General features: G+C 47.2%; 1 protein-coding gene across 9 annotated transcripts in view; it reads left to right on the top strand.

Moving 5' to 3' along the window:
• Nucleotides 1-19,327, top strand: part of LOC129834473 (myotubularin-related protein 13-like) — a 157,261-nt gene that overhangs the window by 134,380 nt on the left and 3,554 nt on the right. For 3 of the 9 annotated variants that reach the window (XM_055899481.1, XM_055899483.1, XM_055899489.1), the window contains 9 exons: nt 2,417-2,557; nt 3,499-3,582; nt 6,653-6,727; nt 7,850-8,028; nt 9,836-10,012; nt 10,466-10,567; nt 17,017-17,202; nt 18,193-18,319; nt 18,636-18,766. In XM_055899481.1, the coding sequence (XP_055755456.1) occupies nt 2,417-2,557; nt 3,499-3,582; nt 6,653-6,727; nt 7,850-8,028; nt 9,836-10,012; nt 10,466-10,567; nt 17,017-17,202; nt 18,193-18,319; nt 18,636-18,766 (1,202 nt within the window). The remainder of the gene's footprint in view (nt 1-2,416; nt 2,558-3,498; nt 3,583-6,652; nt 6,728-7,849; nt 8,029-9,835; nt 10,013-10,465; nt 10,568-17,016; nt 17,203-18,192; nt 18,320-18,635; nt 18,767-19,327) is intronic. The other 6 variants (XM_055899484.1, XM_055899486.1, XM_055899485.1 and 3 more) reach the window with 3 other exon arrangements.

Here is a 19,327-nt window from a genome sequence, read left to right on the forward strand (position 1 = left end):
TATGGCATTGAAGCTTGTCTGGAGGTTGGTTAACACAGTGTCCAAAGAAGGGCCAGAAGAATACAGAATGGTGTCGTCTGCGTAGAGGTGGATCAGAGAATCACCAGCAGCAAGAGGGACATCATTCATGTATACAGAGAAAAGAGTCGGCCCGAGGATTGAACCCTGTGGCAACCCCATAGAGACTGCCAGAGGTCAAGACAACAGGACCTCCGATTTGACACACTGAACTCTGTCTGAGAAGTAGTTGGTGAATGAGGCGAGGCAGTCATTTGAGAAAACAAGGCTGTTGAGTCTGCCGATAAGAATGTGGTGATTGACAGAGTCGAAAGCCTTGGCCAGATCGACGAATACAGCTGCACAGTTTTGTCTCTTGTCGATGGCGGTTATGATATCGTTTAGGACCTTGAGCGTGGCTGAGGTGCACCCATGACCAGCTCAGAAACCAGATTGCAAAGCGGAGAAGGTACCGGGGGATTCGATATTGTCAGTGATCTGTTTGTTAACTTGGATTTCGAAGACCTTAGAAAGGCAGGGTAGAATAGATATAGGTCTGTAGCAGTTTGCGTCTCGAGTGTCTCCCCTTTGAAGAGGGGGATAACCGCGGCAGCTTTCCAATCTTTGGGGATCTCAGACGATGCGAAAGAGAGGTTGAACAGGCTAGTAATAGGGGTTGCAACAATTTCTGCGGATAATTTTAGAAAGAGAGGGTCCAGATTGTTTAGCCCGGCTGATTAGTAAGGGTCCAGATTTTGCAGCTCTTTCAGAACATCAGCTATCTGGATTTTGGTGAAGGAGAAATGGGGGAGGCTTGGGCAAGTTGCTATGGGGGGTGCAGGGCTGTTGACCGGGGTAGAGGTAGCCAGGTGGAAGGCATGGCCAGCCGTAGAAAAATGCTTATTGAAATTCTCAATTATCGTGGATTTATTGGTAGTGACAGTGTTCCCTAGCCTCAGTGCAGTGGGCAGCTGGGAGTAGGTGCTCTTATTCTCCATGGACATTGCGGTGTCCAAGAACTTTTTGGAGATTGTGCTACAGGATGCAAATTTCTGTTTGAAAAAGCTAGCCTAACTGCCTGTGTATATTGGTTCTTAACTTCCCTGAAGAGTTGCATATCGCGGGGGATTTTCGATGTTAATGCAGTACGCCATAGGATGTTTTTGTGCTGGTCAAGGGCAGTCAAGTCTGGAGTGAACGAAGGGCTATATCTGTTCCTGGTTCAACATTTTTTGAATGGTGCATGCTTATATAAGATGATGAGGAAAGCACTTTTAAAGAATAGCCAGGAGTCTACTGACGGAATGAGGACAATAGCCAGGATTCTACTGACGGAATGATGTCAATATCCTTCCAGGATACCCGGGCCAGGTCGATTAGAAAGGCCTGCTCGCAGAAGTCTTCTGGGAGCGTTCAACAGAGATGAGGGGTGGTCGTTTGACCGCAGACCCATTACGGACGCAGGCAATGAGGCAGCGATCGCTGAGATCCTGGTGAAGACAGCAGAGGTGTATTTGGAGGGCAGGTTGGTTAGGATGATAACTATGAGGGTGCCCGTGTTTACGGATTTGGGGTTGTACCTGGTAGGTTCATTGATAATTTGTGTGAGATTGAGGGCATCAAGCTTAGATTGTAGGATGGCCGGGGTGTTAAGCATGTCCCAGTTTAGGTCACCTAACAGCATCAGCTCTGAAGATAGATGGGGGCAATCAATTCACATATGGTGTCCAGGGCATAGCTGGGGGCAGAAGGTGGTCTATAGTAGCGGCAACGGTGAGAAACTTGTTTCTGGAAAGGTGGATTTTTAAAAGTAAAAGTTGAAATTGTTTGGGCACAGACCTGGATAGTAAGACAGAACTCTGCAGGCTATCTCTGCAGTAGATTGCAACTCCGCCCCCTTTGGCAGTTCTATCTTGTCAGAAAATGTTATAGTTAGGGATGGAAATTTCAGGGTTTTTGGTGGTCTTCCTAAGCCAGGATTCAGACATGGCTAGGACATCCGGGTTGGCAGAGTGTGCTAAAGCAGTGAATAAAGAAGTAAACAAATGAGTGCGCCTGGGGAATGGGAGTGGATTTAGGCACTGCAGGGCCTGGATTAACCTCTACATCACCAGAGGAACAGAGGAGGAGTACGATAAGGGTACGGCTAAAGGCTATAAGAACTTGTTGTCTAGTACGTTCGGAACAGAGAGTAAAAGGAGCAGGTTTCTGGGCACGGTGTAGAAAAACCCTTGAATGAGTAGGTGTGTCCAAATTTTGGACTGGTACTGTACATTACTTTCCTGTAGAAACCTTTTGATACCATTCTCGTAAGGCGTACACCGTACGGAATTTAAAGGACTTACATTACACAATCATGTTATACAATTTTGACCATTGATGATGAATATGTCTAATGACTGGTATCCTCTCCCTCTAGCCCCTGCCAACTCTTCAGAGTTGTCCAGTAGTCTGGAGCAAGAGAAGTATCTACAGGCCATCCTCAACTCCATCCCCGTCTACTTCAAACTGAACGGCAGTAACACTCTGTCCAACCGCTCTCTCATCGGCCTCTCACCAGGTATCCCCTGCTCTGTTCTGCTCTGGGCTCTGTTCTGCTCTGGGCTCCGCTCTGGATTCTGTCCTGCTCTAGACTGGTGGTATTTTTCCCCACTCTGTCACTATTGTTTTCATGTGTTTGTTCTCGTTCCTTCAGTGTTATTCTGCTGATTATCTTAGTGAGGTTTCCTCTGGGCCGCTGCCTGTTATTTATGTTGTGTCCGTTGTGTGTGGAAGGAACTGCGGCACAATGTTGTGGTTATGTAAGAGGAACAGGACACCCAGGGGTCACCCTCCATCCATCTCCAGACTTCACCCCACTGCCGAGTGCCAGTCCAGAGAGCTGTGTGACCAGCACATACCCTACGCAAAGTCAGCGAGATTCTGTTTCCCATGTAACCACAATAGATCTTTAGTCTGTGGGAACTGGATCAAAACACACCCTGAATCAATGTCAATGGCATCCATCTCCATCTCCCAGCTTTAAGATCTACGTCTGCAGGGATCAAATAGTCTTAAAGGGGGAAATAGGATTCCCAAGGCTTGATAGCTTCAGACTTTCTGATTATGTTCAGATCCGCTAATTGGAACTTAAGCAACGGGACGCGATTGCCGAGTGTGAGCCCAAGGCTTAGGCCTAATTTGAAACACAGCAATCAGTATTTTTCCACCTAAATGTAGGTAATGCAACTCTCTGTTCGCTCGCCTCATTTAACTCTTAAATAATCCCTGCTTGCGTTAAATCTGGCCTAATCTCCCAGGTCTGTGTCCATTTTGTGAAGTATCTGAGACACACTGTTGGGTAGTTATGTTCTCAGATGCTGTGTCTGACAAATATAGATGGTTAGTCATCCAGGCATGGTTTTCATTCCCTGTCCTCTCTGGGTCTGTGTTACTGTGTGTGTCCTGGTTACAGCTGAATGGTGGTGTTATCCCCGTTTCATGCCTGTGTGTCCTCTTCAGGCAGTGAAAGGAGGACATCTAGAATACCAAAGATGGCTCCCGTCCATTTGGACATGCCCTTCTCCAACAGCTTTGCCAGAGGAGGTGAGTGCTGTACCCACGTGTCACTTCCTCAAAGTCCAGTATATCACACTGCAACCGCAGTTCTGGAGATAAACTGGCTCCTATTTGGCCTATGACTCAGCTTTATTTGTCATCTGTATTTTCCATTAATACACATGGTGATGGTCTGTGTGCTACATGATCATTAGGGCAGCAGATGTGCCCCGCTAGTGCACTATGCTAGTAGGTCACAACTTCATATGATCCTATAGGAGATCCTATAGGAGGAGCACATAACTCCAGTGAAATCCACGTGCATTTTCTGACAGTTTACAGTAATGATATGGAGTGGAATGACACGTTAGGCAAATGGCTGTGCATGGCCCAGTTCAATACACTGGGCAGTTTCCATTTCAAATATAGCACATGCTGTGGTCTCCGACATCCATCGTCAGTGTAATGTTAACAAGGAGGTTGATCTGTTTATTCATTCATGCTCATTCATCTGTTGATCTCTTAACTCTTATTGAACATGGCCTAATTGTATCTTACCAAATAAATGTGACCTAGTAGTCTGTTATGTCCGGTGAAGATGTGTCCTAGATTTTCTGGAAATTATAAGATGTCTATTATTGGCATGCAGCTGTCTGCATCATGGTTTAAGAGAAGTCTTCTCAGGAAGTTGAAGTGTATTGTTAGGTTAGTTGCCACAGTTCCTGTAATATTTAAACACAAGATTGCTACACTCAAAGGTGACTTTCAAGGTCATTGCCAGCCGCATTAAGTGGAGTTTGATTTGTCTTCTAAATAATCTTCAAATATTTCCAGTAACATGGCTTCTGTGGGATATCCATCATCGTCTCTTCGTTTTGAAGCAACATTGTGGCGAAACCCTGTACGGAACGGAGCCTTCAGCGTGCGCTGCCACTTTAAGAGCGCATCAGCAGTAAGGAAGGAGGAAATAAAGACAGCTCTTTCAGCTCTCTGGGAGGGAGCTCTTGGTTGGCAGACAGTTTGATTGTGTGTGCTGTGCTGCAGAAGTCCTTGTTTATTTTCAGCGTGTTTAGTTTATAAAGTGTTTAACTCAATGGTCTACTACAGTGGGGCAAAAAAGTATTTAGTCAGCCACCAATTGTGCAAGTTCTCCCACTTAAAAAGATGAGGCCTGTAATTTTCATCATAGGTACACTTCAACTATGACAGACAAAATGAGAAGAAAAAAATCCAGAAAATCACATTGTAGGATTTTTAATGAATTTATTTGCAAATTATGGTGGAAAATAAACTTTTGTTATTGACCAAATACTTATCTCAATACTTTGTTATATACCCTTTGTTGGCAATGACAGAGGTCAAATGTTTTCTGTAAGTCTTCACAAGGTTTTCACACACTGTTGCTGGTATTTTGGCCCATTCCTCCATGCAGATCTCCTCTAGAGCAGTGATGTTTTGGGGCTGTTGCTGGGCAACACGGACTTTCAACTCCCTCCAAAGATTTTCTATGGGGTTGAGATCTGGAGACTGGCTAGGCCACTCCAGGACCTTGAACTGCTTCTTACGAAGCCACTCCTTCGTTGCCCAGGCGGTGTGTTTGGGATCATTGTCATACTGAAAGACCCAGCCACGTTTCATCTTCAATGCCCTTGCTGATGGAAGGAGGTTTTCACTCAAAATCTCACGATACATGGCCCCATTCATTCTTTCCTTTACACGGATCAGTCATCCTGGTCCCTTTGCAGAAAAACAGCCCCAAAGCATGATGTTTCCACCCCCATGCTTCACAGTAGGTATGGTGTTCTTTGGATGCAACTCAGCATTCTTTGTCCTCCAAACACGACGAGTTGAGTTTTTACCAAAAAGTTCTATTTTGGTTTCATCTGACCATATGACATTCTCCCAATCTTCTTCTGGATCATCCAAATGCTCTCTAGCGAACTTCAGACGGGCCTGGACATGTACTGGCTTAAGCAGGGGGACACGTCTGGCACTGCAGGATTTGAGTCCCTGGCGGCGTAGTGTGTTACTGATGGTAGGCTTTGTTACTTTGGTCCCAGCTCTCTGCAGGTCATTCACTAGGTCCCCCCGTGTGGTTCTGGGATTTTTGCGGGGCGGGGTGAGATCTTGCGTGGAGCCCCAGATCGAGGGAGATTATCAGTGGTCTTGTATGTCTTCCATTTCCTAATAATTGCTCCCACAGTTGATTTCTTCAAACCAAGCTGCTTACCTATTGCAGATTCAGTCTTCCCAGCCTGGTGCAGGTCTACAATTTTGTTTCTGGTGTCCTTTGACAGCTCTTTGGTCTCGGCCATAGTGGAGTTTGGAGTGTGACTGTTTGAGGTTGTGGACAGGTGTCTTTTATACTGATAACAAGTTCAAACAGGTGCCATTAATACAGGTAACGAGTGGAGGACAGAGGAGCCTCTTAAAGAAGAAGTTACAGGTCTGTGAGAGCCAGAAATCTTGCTTGTTTGTAGGTGACCAAATACTTATTTTCCACCATAATTTGCAAATAAATTCATAAAAAATCCTACAATGTGATTTTCTGGATTTTTTTCTTCTCATTTTGTCTGGCATAGTTGAAGTGTACCTATGATGAAAATTACAGGCCTCATCTTTTTAAGTGGGAGAACTTGCACAATTGGTGGCTGACTAAATACTTTTTTGCCCCACTGTATGTCATGCATGTTACTTCCATTCTGTTCATCTCAAGACTGAATTGCAAATGAATCATTTCCTTTGGTATTCATATCTTTCCACCATCCAACCCTGTTGGTCTCTTAAGTCTGGACCCTAGCTCCCCATTTATTTATTTTTATTTTTTTGTTTCACCTTTATTTAACCAGGTAGGCCGTTAAAGTTTTAAAAAAGTTCCCATTTACAACTGCGACCTGGCCAAGATAAAGCAAAGCAGTGCGACACAAACAACAACACAGAGTTACACATGGAATAAACAATCAGTCAACCCATGTCCTGGTCCCTTGATGTAACCCCCCAGGTAACCTTATGACTGTGTGAGGCACGGTTGGGGGATTGAGTGTGTGCTGGTATGTTATGTCCATCTGATGTTGTGATCTTTCTGTGCCCCCCTCACCCCGCATCCATTACCTACCAGTGCTTGGGTACAGGGATAAGCTATTCACTCACTCAAACCAAAAACCTGCCACTAAGGGGAGAATCCAAAATCAAGGTATAGTGGATATGTCTACTCTCTTCAGACCCCCCCCCCCCCCCCCCTCTCTTTCTCCAATCCTCGTCATTAACATCTTCTTATTTCCTGGTCATTGATTCTATGTAACCCACACTCATGTCTCTGTAACAGTTAAAAATGTATCCTGCGTCCGGTGTGCTCATCTCTCTTTTGAGTAATAAGGAGTATCTCTGTAGAGATTCCTAGAATCATTCATTGCTTCCTCTTTTGGCGCGCTTGGGCAAGGCTGTGGTTCTTCTCTGCTGGAACATAATCTGACTGTGGTCCACTTCAGGGTAAATGTGGTCCACTTGTCACTGAATGTGATGTCTCAGCAGTTGTGGATGTGGTCAGTCAGCAGTCTTGGCCCAAAGGGAGGTACTGTTGGCCCAGCTCAGTCATGACAGGCAGCTCGGGAAGGAGGCCCCTGTGACTTAACCTCTGCATTGTATGCAATGTGTGTCTAGCCGTCTCAAGCTGAGATGGGATTTAAAATGTAAGTTACCTGTCTATTGGTTGATGGTTTGATTGGTTGAGAGCTCACTCTAAATTGTTGTAATTGATATCCGGCAGTTTAATTGGACGATGTACTCCATGCCAAAGCTGCTTAAACACTACATGTGGTGTCCTTTTCCTTATCTAAAGCCTGGCTCAGACAGGGCCCCTGAGGGCAGTAACAGCAGCATAAGCAAAGCAGAGGAAGTATGGTTTATCACAAAACGGTTCTACCATATACAGCTCTGTATTGTAGGTATCTTGGTGGTCGTAGTTTGTCAAAGAGAAATGAGCATCCTTCAGTTTCTTCCCCTTGGATTAGTGAATGAATAGATCTGTGCCCGTAGATTTGAGTCCAAATTCTAATCTTCAATGTGTCAATATGCTGTAGTCTTTGTCGCGATGTGCCATTCTGTCATTATCATTCCGTTATCTGTTTCCCCGGTATGGTGGTCTCGGCTGTTTGTGCTTAACCAACCCCTCTCTGTGGTCATACATTGTCATGTCAAACATAACGACAGAGTATTGAACCAGGCTAGTTAGCACCTGTGTGTTCCAGCCCTCTACAGGCCTGCGGTGCCAACTCTAACTGTACTTCTCTCTCTCTCTCTCTCTGTGTTGTTGCAGGTGTCTGGGCCGGCCTGCGTTCCAGCAGCCGCTTCAGCCAGCACCCTTCTGCAGCCGATATTGGTGCCAGGCTGGCAGGGAAGGATTTGGCGCCCCCTGCAGGCAGCGAGAGCCTGCATGCCCAGCTCCTCAAACAGCAGGCTGCCCTCTACATTTTTGGAGAGAAGTCCCACCTCAGGGTAAGACGAGAGCTGGGTCCAAACTTTTATGGGATGATGAGTCCGTAGAGTGTGTGTGTGTTCAAGCTTTGTTGTTATTGGGACCTTCAGTTAAAATTCTCAGTAGGGGTCTGGCTAGACTGTGCCACAGAGTTATGGAGTATTTGTCTATGGGAGGGCTAGTACATTTTTACAGGATACTGTGGAGTGGAATCAGGTCACTCCAGTCTAGAATGTGTAACCACTGTTTTGTTCCAGCAGACTACATTTCCAAACTGATAAGGGGACTCTTGATTGCAATTAATCAAAATGATGGTTTATTATTAATACAGTCCCACATCTCTGATAATATTACTTTTGGACTGTTGTTGGATCGTTCTGCTCGTTTCAGTCACTTGTTCGAGTGGAGCAATGTGTCTGTGTGTTGAATGTGAAATTGATATTATTTTCCTTGGCTAAAAGAGGTTATAAATAAATGTGAGCGAGGTGGAGTCGCCAGCTGTGCGGGTGGCTGTGATTGGCCAGTGGCCACATTGACAGAGACAATCGTCTCTTAAATGAAACTTCTACTTCAATTCATAACAGAAGTCCTATTTTTACCTCATACAGTACGTCCCAAGTATTTAATATATTCCCTATCTTTGTCTTCTGCTTTAAATTATTTATTTTTTTGTCAGTCAGTTTTACGTGTCTTTTAATCAGTCTTTCAAATCAAATCAAAGGTTATTTGTCACGTGCGCCGAATACAACAGGTGTAGACCTTACAGTGAAATGCTTACTTACAGGCTCTAACCAATGGTGTGAAGAAAAAAAAAGTGTGTGTAGATAAGTAAAGAACTTAAACAACAGTACAAAAAAGTATGATTGTATGTACTTGTAAGTCGCTCTGGATAAGAGCGTCTGCTAAATGACTTAAATGTAAATGTAAATGTAAATGTAAAAAGACATTTGAAAAAAGAGTAGCAAGGCTATATACAGACACCTGTTAGTCAGGCTTATTGAGGTAGTATGTACATGTAGATATGGTTAAAGTGACTATGCATATATGATAAACAGAGAGTAGCAGTAGCGTAAAAAGAGGGGTTGGCGGGTGATGGGACACAATGCAGATTGCCCGGTTAGCCAATGTGCAGGAGCACTGGTTGGGCCAATTTAGGTAGTATGTACATGGATGTATGGTTAGTGTGACTATGCATATATGATAAACAGAGAGTAGCAGCAGTGTAAAAGAGGGGTTGGGGGGGGCACACAATGCAAATAGTCCGGGTAACCATTTGGTTACCTGTTCAGGAGTCTTATGGCTTGGGGGTAAAAACTGTTGAGAAGCCTTTTTGTCCTAGACTTGGCACTCCGGTACCGCTTGCCATGCGGTAGTAGAGAGAACAGTCTATGACTGGGGTGGCTGGGGTCTTTGGCAATTTTTAGGGCCTTCCTCTGACACCGTCTGGTGTAGAGGTCCTGGATGGTAGGCAGCTTTGCACTAGTGATGTACTGGGCCGTACGCACTACCCTCTGAAGTGCCTTGCGGTCGGAGGCCGAGCAGTTGTCGTACCAGGCAGTGATGCAACCAGTCAGGATGCTCTTGTTGTTGCAGCTGTAGAACCTTTTGAGGATCTCAGGACCCATGCCAAATATTTTTATTTTCCTTGGGGGGAATAGGCTTTGTCGTGCCCTATTCACGACTGTCTTGGTGTGTTTGGACCAATCTAGTTTGTTGTTGATGCGGACACCAAGGAATTTGAAGTGTTATTTTAATGTCTACGTCTACCTGTGATAGTTGACTCTCGGGGACTGTTAATTTTCAATGACATTTCTCCTCTTTTGTCAGGGCTTCAAACTGGACTCTACTCTGAACTGTGAACTGGTGCCTGTGGACTTTGCTGACACGCGCCAGATCAAAGGTGCCTTTAAGAAGCTGCTGAGGGCCTGTGCTCCGAGCGCTACGTCTTCAGACACACGGGACTCCTTCTTCAAAGCCCTGGAGGACTCTGAGTGGATCCTTCAGGTGAGCTCCCATTAAATACACAAACACACACTCACCAATACATCTGCATACACACCCTCCTACGGTTTCCACAACAACTCACTGACCCTCAGTGAGACATCTGTGAGAACGAGCCAGCGGCGTGCTCTCCATGTTCTTCCTGTGTGACTCTGACCTCATCCTATATTCTCTCCTCATCCAATAAGCTTATTTTCCAAGGGAAATGATAACGATACAAACAGAAATGGGAGAACCACCAAATTGTTATCATTGTGACCCACGCAGCCTATGGCCCTGCATTAAATGAAATGTGTCATAAACTACAGAACAATATTATCTGGGAGAGGCACTGCTCAGGTTCCACACCGTCTTCACAGGAACAGCTTAATGGCATGAACTGTGTGTGTGTGTGTGTGTGTGTGTGTGTGTGTGTGTGTGTGTGTGTGTGTGTGTGTGTGTGTGTGTTCCCTGCAGCTTCACAAGCTCCTGCAGTTGGCCCTGATTCTGGTGGAGCTGCTGGACAGTGGCTCGTCCGTCCTGCTGAGTCTGGAGGATGGCTGGGACATCACCACACAGGTGAGCCTCACGAACACACACACTGTCTCTCCCCCAGCAGGAGTAGTGGAAGAGAGTGACTGGGGATGTAGGAGGGTGGGTAAGAGGCAGAGGGGGACTGGGTGTAGGAGAGAGGGAGGGACTGGGAGGGGAGGGTAGGAGAGAGGGGGAAGAAAAGCAAAAGAGAGTCATCTTGACTAAAACTGACAAGTGAAATGTCTACACCAGAGGTGTCAAACATACGGTCCCAGGTCCAATCCAGCCCCACGGGTGGTTTGAGTAAAAAAATCTATTTAAAAAGTGTGTGTGTATAACTCAGCAAAAAAAGAAACATCCCTTTTTCAGGACCCTGTCTTTCAAAGATAATTCGTAAAAATCCAAATAACTTGACAGATCTTCATTGTAAAGGGTTTAAACACTGTTTCCCATGCTATTAATGAATATGCACCTGTGGAAGAGTCGTTAAGACACTAACATCTTACAGACGGTAGGCAATTAAGATCACAGTTATGAAAACTTTGGACTAAAGAGGCCTTTCTACTGACTCTGAAAAACACCAAAAGAAAGATGCCCAGGGTCCCTGCTCATCTGTGTGAACGTGCCTTAAGCATGCTGCAAGGAGGCATGAGGACTGCAGATGTGGCCAGGGCAATAAATTGCAATGTCCTTACTGTGAGACACCTAAGACAGCGCTACAGGGAGACAGGACGGACAGCTGATCGTCCTCGCAGTGGCAGACCACAAGTAACAACACCTGCACAGGATCGGTACATCCAAACATTACACCTGCGGGACAGGTACATGATGGCAACAACAACTGCCCGAGTTACACCAGGAACGCACAATCCCTCCATCAGTGCTCAGACTGTCCAAAATAGGCTGAGAGAGGCTGGACTGAGGGCTTGTAGGCCTGTTGTAAGGCAGATCCTCACCAGATATCACCGGCAACAACGTCGCCTATGGGCACAAACCCACCGTCGCTGGACCAGACATGACTGGCAAAAAGTGCTCTTAGATGATGAGTAGCGGTTTTGTGTCACCAGGGGTGATGGTCGGATTCACGTTTATTGTCGAAGGAATGAGCGTTACACCAAGGCCTGTACTCTGGAGCGGGATTGATTTGGAGGTGGAGGGTTCGTCATGGTCTGGGGCGGTGTGTCACAGCATCATCGGACTGAGCTTGTTGTCATTGCAGGCAATCTCAATGCTGTGCGTTACAGGGAAGACGTGGTAGGTGACCCCCGGGATGCTGGCCTTCTAGGCAGAGTTTCTCTGTCCAGTGTCTGTGTTCTTTTGCCCATCTTAAACTTTTTTTTTTATTGGCCAGTCTGAGATATATGGCGTTTTCTTTGCAACTCTGCCTAGAAGGCCAGCATAACGGAGTCACCTCTTCACTGTTGACATTGAGACTGGTGTTTTGCAGGCACTATTTAATGAAGCTGCCAGTTGAGGGCTTGTGAGGCATCTGTTTTTCAAACTAGACACTCTAATGTACTTGTCCTCTTGCTCAGTTGTGCACCGGGGCCTCCCACTCTTTCTCTTCTGGTTAGAGTCAGTTTGCGCTGTTCTGTGAAGAGAGATACTGTGAACCATCAGATCCTCCTCTCCACCCTCTCCGAGTTGGGCATCTCCGGCGCGGCCCACGCTTGGATTGCGTCCTACCTGACAGGTCGCTCCTACCAGGTGGCGTGGCGAGAATCTGTCTCCTCACCACGCGCTCTCACCACTGGTGTCCCCCAGGGCTCTGTTCTAGGCCCTCTCCTATTCTCGCTATACACCAAGTCACTTGGCTCTGTCATAACCTCACATGGTCTCTCCTATCATTGCTATGCAGACGACACACAATTAATCTTCTCCTTTCCCCCTTCTGATAACCAGGTGGCGAATCGCATCTCTGCATGTCTGGCAGACATATCAGTGTGGATGACGGATCACCACCTCAAGCTGAACCTCGGCAAGACGGAGCTGCTCTTCCTCCCGGGGAAGGACTGTCCGTTCCATGATCTCGCCATCACGGTTGACAACTCCATTGTGTCCTCCTCCCAGAGCGCTAAGAACCTTGGCGTGATCCTGGACAACACCCTGTCGTTCTCCACCAACATCAAGGCGGTGGCCCGTTCCTGTAGGTTCATGCTCTACAACATCCGCAGAGTACGACCCTGCCTCACACAGGAAGCGGCGCAGGTCCTAATCCAGGCACTTGTCATCTCCCGTCTGGATTACTGCAACTCGCTGTTGGCTGGGCTCCCTGCCTGTGCCATTAAACCCCTACAACTCATCCAGAACGCCGCAGCCCGTCTGGTGTTCAACCTTCCCAAGTTCTCTCACGCCACCCCGCTCCTCCGCTCTCTCCACTGGCTTCCAGTTGAAGCTCGCATCCGCTACAAGACCATGGTGCTTGCCTACGGAGCTGTGAGGGGAACGGCACCTCAGTACCTTCAGGCTCTGATCAGGCCCTACACCCAAACAAGGGCACTGCGTTCATCCACCTCTGGCCTGCTCGCCTCCCTACCACTGAGGAAGTACAGTTCCCGCTCAGCCCAGTCAAAACTGTTCGCTGCTCTGGCACCCCAATGGTGGAACAAACTCCCTCACGACGCCAGGACAGCGGAGTCAATCACCACCTTCCGGAGACACCTGAAACCCCACCTCTTCAAGGAATACCTAGGATAGGATAAAGCAATCCTTCTGCCCCCCCCCCCCCCCCCCCTTAAAAGATCTAGATGCACTATTGTAAAGTGGCTGTTCCACTGGATGTCATAAGGTGAATGCACCAATTTGTAAGTCGCTCTGGATAAGAGCGTCTGCTAAATGACTTAAATGTAATGTAAATGTAGTAGTGCACAGTGTTGTATGGGATCTTCAGTTTCTTGGCAATTTTTCACATGGAATAGCCTTCATTTCTCAAAACAAGAGTAGACTGACGAGTTTCAGAAGAAAGTTCTTTGTTTCTAGCCATTTTGAGCCTGTAATCGAACCCACAAATGCTGATGCTCCAGATACTCAACTAGTCTAAAGAAGGCCAGTTTTATTGCTTCTTTAATCAGAACAACAGTTTTCAGCTGTGCTAACATAATTGCAAAATGGTTTTCTAATGATCAATTAGCCTTTTAAAATGATAAACATGGATTAGCTAGCAACGTGACATTGAAACAAAGGAGTGATGGTTGCTGATAATGGGCCTCTGTATGCCTTTGTAATTATTCCATTAAAAAAATCTGCTGTTTCCAGCTACAATAGTCATTTACAGCATTAACTACACTGCTCAAAAAAATAAAGGGAACACTTAAACAACACAATGTAACTCCAAGTCAATCACACTTCTGTGAAATCAAACTGTCCACTTAGGAAGCAACACTGATTGACAATAAATTTCACATGCTCTTGTGCAAATGGAATAGACAAAAGGTGGAAATTATAGGCAATTAGCAAGACACCCCCCCAAAACAGGAGTGATTCTGCAGGTGGTGACCACAGACCACTTCTCAGTTCCTATGCTTCCTGGCTGATGTTTTGGTCACTTTTGAATGCTGGCGGTGCTCTCACTCTAGTGGTAGCATGAGACGGAGTCTACAACCCACACAAGTGGCTCAGGTAGTGCAGTTCATCCAGGATGGCACATCAATGCGAACTGTGGCAAAAAGGTTTGCTGTGTCTGTCAGCGTAGTGTCCAGAGCATGCAGGCGCTACCAGGAGACAGGCCAGTACATCAGGAGACGTGGAGGAGGCCGTAGGAGGGCAACAACCCAGCAGCAGGACCGCTACCTCCGCCTTTGTGCAAGGAGGTGCACTGCCAGCGCCCTGCAAAATGACCACCAGCAGGCCACAAATGTGCATGTGTCTGCTTAAACGGTCAGAAACAGACTCCATGAGGGTGGTATGAGGGCCCGACGTCCACAGGTGGGGGTTGTGCTTACAGCCCAACACCGTGCAGGACGTTTGGCATTTGCCAGAGAACACCAAGATTGGCAAATTCGCCACTGGCGCCCTGTGCTCTTCACAGATGAAAGCAGGTTCACACTGAGCACATGAGCACATGTGACAGACGTGACAGAGTCTGGAGACGCCGTGGAGAACGTTCTGCTGCCTGCAACATCCTCCAGCATGACCGTTTTGGCGATGGGTCAGTCATGGTGTGGGGTGGCATTTCTTTGTGGGGCCGCACAGCCCTCCATGTGCTCGCCAGAGGTAGCCTGACTGCCATTAGGTACCGAGATGAGATCCTCAGACCCCTTGTGAGACCATATGCTGACACATGCACATTTGTGGCCTGCTGGAGGTCATTTTGCAGGGCTCTGGCAGTGCACCTCCTTGCACTAAGGCGGAGGTAGCGGTCCTGCTGCTGGGTTGTTGCCCTCCTACGGCCTCCTCCACGTCTCCTGATGTACTGGCCTGTCTCCTGGTAGCGCCTGCATGCTCTGGACACTACGCTGACAGACACAGCAAACCTTTTTGCCACAGTTCGCATTGATGTGCCATCCTGGATGAACTGCACTACCTGAGCCACTTGTGTGGGTTGTAGACTCCGTCTCATGCTACCACTAGAGTGAGAGCACCGCCAGCATTCAAAAGTGACCAAAACATCAGCCAGGAAGCATAGGAACTGAGAAGTGGTCTGTGGTCACCACCTGCAGAATCACTCCTGTTTTGGGGGGTGTCTTGCTAATTGCCTATAATTTCCACCTTTTGTCTATTCCAATTGCACAAGAGCATGTGAAATTTATTGTCAATCAGTGTTGCTTCCTAAGTGGACAGTTTTGATTTCACAGAAGTGTGATTGACTTGGAGTTACATTGTGTTGTTTAAGTGTTCCCTTTATTTTTTTGAGCAGTGTATATCTACACTGTATTTCTGATCAATTTGATGTTATTTTTTAAAAAACAAGGACATTTCTAAGTGACCCCAAAGTTTTGAACGGTAGTATATCAATGAAATGAAAGCTCGACAGTCGGGGAGCGTAGGAACTTTTTAAAACGATGGTTATAGAGGCTAATTTTGACTAAATATATCGCGTTTCCCCTCCAGACCTCGTTGAAGACTGTATGCAGCCTCCATGGCATGAGTCCATGAGTTTGACAACCCTGGTCTACGCTTACAGATAATAGGTCATCACATTGTCAGGTCACACACAGCTATGCCTTCAGTTTCAACGACTTATTTCCAAAGTTGTTCTGGCACTAGTCTACCAGACAACCAGGCTAGTATACCATGCTGAAATGTCGTGTAACGATGCTGAAGCTGTAGGGCCCTGTGTCACTATATGCTGATTTCAATCGTGAAAGTGCTTGATTGTGTTTTTTAGGAGAGTAAACACAAGCTTGTCTTTATCCTCATCTCTTCCTGTTCAGCGTTTTGTCACATTTTTGCACTGTGAGCTCACATTTTCCATGCCGACCTGTTAAGTGAGCGTGTGTTATTGGGGATGGCATTGTGTGTGTGCGCGTGGCCTCCCAATGTGTACTGGGCCCGTACAGCCCATGGCTGCAGCGTAAAAGCACTGGTGTAGCCTCGCTTCCCGTGCCTGGCACGTGTCAGGCCCAGAACATCTTGCTCATCACGGTGGGCCCTGATCAGCCTTGCTCCAGGAAATGGGCTCCATATGCCTTGGCTCTTCATCTCCTGACCAACTCATAAACAGACACCCAGCAGAGGAGAAGCAGATCCCTGTGTTTCTCCCTCTCCCCTCTTTCCTTTCTAATAGCCCCCTCTTCAGTGATGGTGCTATGGTCATTTAGGAGCTCAGGTCTGTACTGGGGAGGACTGCTGGGCTGTGATGGAGGACTTTTCACCAACTCCAGAAAGCCTGCAAAGCCTGCTCTGTTTTTTTGGAGGGTACAGTGGTGCTCTAGAGAGGGAGTGCAATCTGTTTCCCTCATTCATTCCACATGCGTCAGGGTTCATCGGTTAGCTGACACAGAGAGGGATCCAGGCCAAGTGCCGGCAGCATGTGTGCAGTCAGACGACACGCTCTTACAGAAATCAGCCGTAACCGTCCCACTGCATATAGATGGAGAGGATTCAAACCACAGACAGGAAAGGTCGTGTAACCACAGACAGGAAAGGTCGTGTAACCACAGACAGGAAAGGTCGTGTAACCACAGACCAGGGAGAACAGAGGTCAATGGAGACCTCTCCTCGTCACCTACCCCTCTGTCACAGAACTCCGAAGTCCTTGTCACGCCATTGACAGTTGGCAGCTTAGTCAGTCTTCAGAGTTTTAAAGGACTTCAAGAGTTTTATTTCATTCCCACCCTCTAACTCTCCCCGTGTCTCTCTCTCTCTCGTTGTCTCTCTCTCGGTTTCTCTTTTTCTCTGTGTCTCTTTTTCTCTCTCTCGGTGTCTCTCTTTTTCTCTGTCTCTTTTTCTCTCTCTCGGTGTCTCTCTTTTTCTCTGTCTCTTTTTCTCTCTCTCGGTGTCTCTCTTGCCGATGTTCTCTCTCTTTCTCCCTCTCCCTTTCTCTCTCCCTAAAGGTGGTGTCCCTGGTCCAGCTGCTGAGTGACCCGTTCTACCGGACTCTGGAGGGCTTCCAGGTGTTGCTGGAGAAGGAGTGGCTGTCCTTCGGCCACAAGTTCAGCCAGCGCTCCAACCTGACCCCCAGCAGCCAAGGCAGTGGTTTCACTCCCATCTTTTTGCAGTTCCTGGACTGCGTGCACCAGGCAAGCCTTGCACACCCACCTCCGAGGCCCACACCCCTTTCATTACCCCCCGTCCACACCCCTCTTCAACCCCTTCCCTCCCTCCCACCATACCTCCTCCATGAGCTCATCACATTCCTTCAGAAAAGAGAAGAGGAGGAGGAGAGAGACTCAGCTGTCATTATCTATGGACTCGGTTGAGTTTTTGTACTGCAATCCCCCCATCATATAAGTAATTTAGACAGAGTTGTACGCTGGGGAGTTTCAGCTGCAGGGCTGTTGCCCAGATGGTCTGTGAACCCCACGGTCAGTGCTGTGCTTTCCGTGCTAATGTTTTTCACCATCCCCTATGCATTTCCTCAGTGTTAAGAGCACCGAGTGGGAAAATTGCGGTTGTGGGGATTAAAAGTCTCTCTCCTCGGAAGGCGGGTGGGGAGGGAGGAGTGGAGGGTGCAGCTGAAGTGGATTGGGTTTTACATGCTCAAATGCTAACTTTAGAGAACGTTGTGTTTTCTGTCTCCCCAAGGGTCCGGCAGGCCAACTCCCATACACTTACATCAACACATAGTTTCTGAGTTTGTCTTTTGTAACTGGAGGGGTGTCTGCCAAGGAGGCCTGACAGAGGTTCTCTGGGGCCGAAGTGCGATAAACAGGGAGTTTGATGAGTTTCTGAAAATAGAAGTTCCTCATCTCAGAAACAGCTGTTGTTTTCGCCAGTACGCCCAGGTGGCCCAAAACATGCAAAAGAGCGGCAATGTCCTCTCGCTTGGCCGCTGCTGCACATTGCTGGACCGCTGCCTTCTAGCTCGCCCAGCTTTTGTCTGAGAGTGATGATGTCAGTCACTGGCCTTTGCTCCCTGGTCTCCATTTTATTCTGCCGGTAATGGGGAGTGTATGTAGTCATAACGGACCCATCTGTAGTCATAACACAGGGACATGATCCAGCAATCACAATGTGTCACCTTTCTCTCTCTCTCGCCATCGCACTCTCGCCATCTCTCCTCATTGCAGATCCAGGACCAGTGCCCTTTGGAGTTTGAGTTTAATCAGCACTACCTGAAGTTCCTGGCATACCACTACATCTCCAACCGCTTCAAGAACTTCCTCCTGGACTCCGACTACGAACGCCTGGAGCATGGTCGGTATAGTACAAATACAGTGTAAAGGAATGATTTAACAGTAAGGCTGTTAAGATCTGTACGTGTATTTAAAGTCTTTGGCAGAGTTGCGGGATTCAACAAGCAGAGTGTTGAAACTACTGTTCTGTCTGTGAAATGATATTGTGTAATGATAGTGTAATGGGTCAGGTATTTCAGGATACTGACATGTTGCAGTGAAGCACTTCTAAATTACCTAGATCCTATATCTTATCTTAGATCAGGGATTTGTCAGCTAATAGTGGTAGTGTGTCTCGGCCTGTTGAACAACCTCTTCTTTGTCTCACTCTTCAAAAGGCACATTGTTCGAGGACAAGCCGGGAGACAAGCAGGCCAGGAGGGGGGTCTGTATCTGGGAGTGTATCAGCAGAATTCACCGGAGGAGTCCACTGTTCTTCAACTACCTGTACAGTCCCACAGAGGCTGAGGTGACTGCTTGTTTGTGTGTCTTGTGTGTTGCAACTCCCCAAGCAAGTTGGCTGCCATCTCTGATACGTAGCGTTGGTACTTCATTCTGTTTGTGTATGTCAGCCAGATCCCCAATGGCCTTTTCTCTAGTTCACCCACTGACTCACACTTACGCACACCCAAGTCCTCCTGTTCTGGACGTCCTCAGTAGAGATACACAGGAATCTTCACACTTTCCAGAGCAGCCAGTCCAGCTGCTAAAAGTTCAGATCTCTCCCAGATGACATCCACAATGATTGATGGCCAGTCTGCCACTCTCTTGCACCAGATGATGCCTTATTGTGATGACCTTCCAGTGTCCCTCTCCCAGTCCTGCTGAATGTTCTGTAGCAGACTGTTGATGTCGATGAAGACCGTGAGTCACAGGCCCAGGAGAGCCCAGCTGAACTCTGTTAGCAGTTTCTTATCAATGTTGTTTGGGATCTTTTAATATCTGTGGTCGTAAAGGAAGCGTCTCGCTTAGCCTCTTCCAACTCCCTGACAGGGACTTTCTGATGTTGCTATTTGACCCTGTCTTGGTG

Source organism: Salvelinus fontinalis, chromosome 35, assembly GCF_029448725.1.
Source record: "Salvelinus fontinalis isolate EN_2023a chromosome 35, ASM2944872v1, whole genome shotgun sequence".
NCBI classification, from domain to species: Eukaryota; Metazoa; Chordata; class Actinopteri; order Salmoniformes; family Salmonidae; genus Salvelinus; species Salvelinus fontinalis.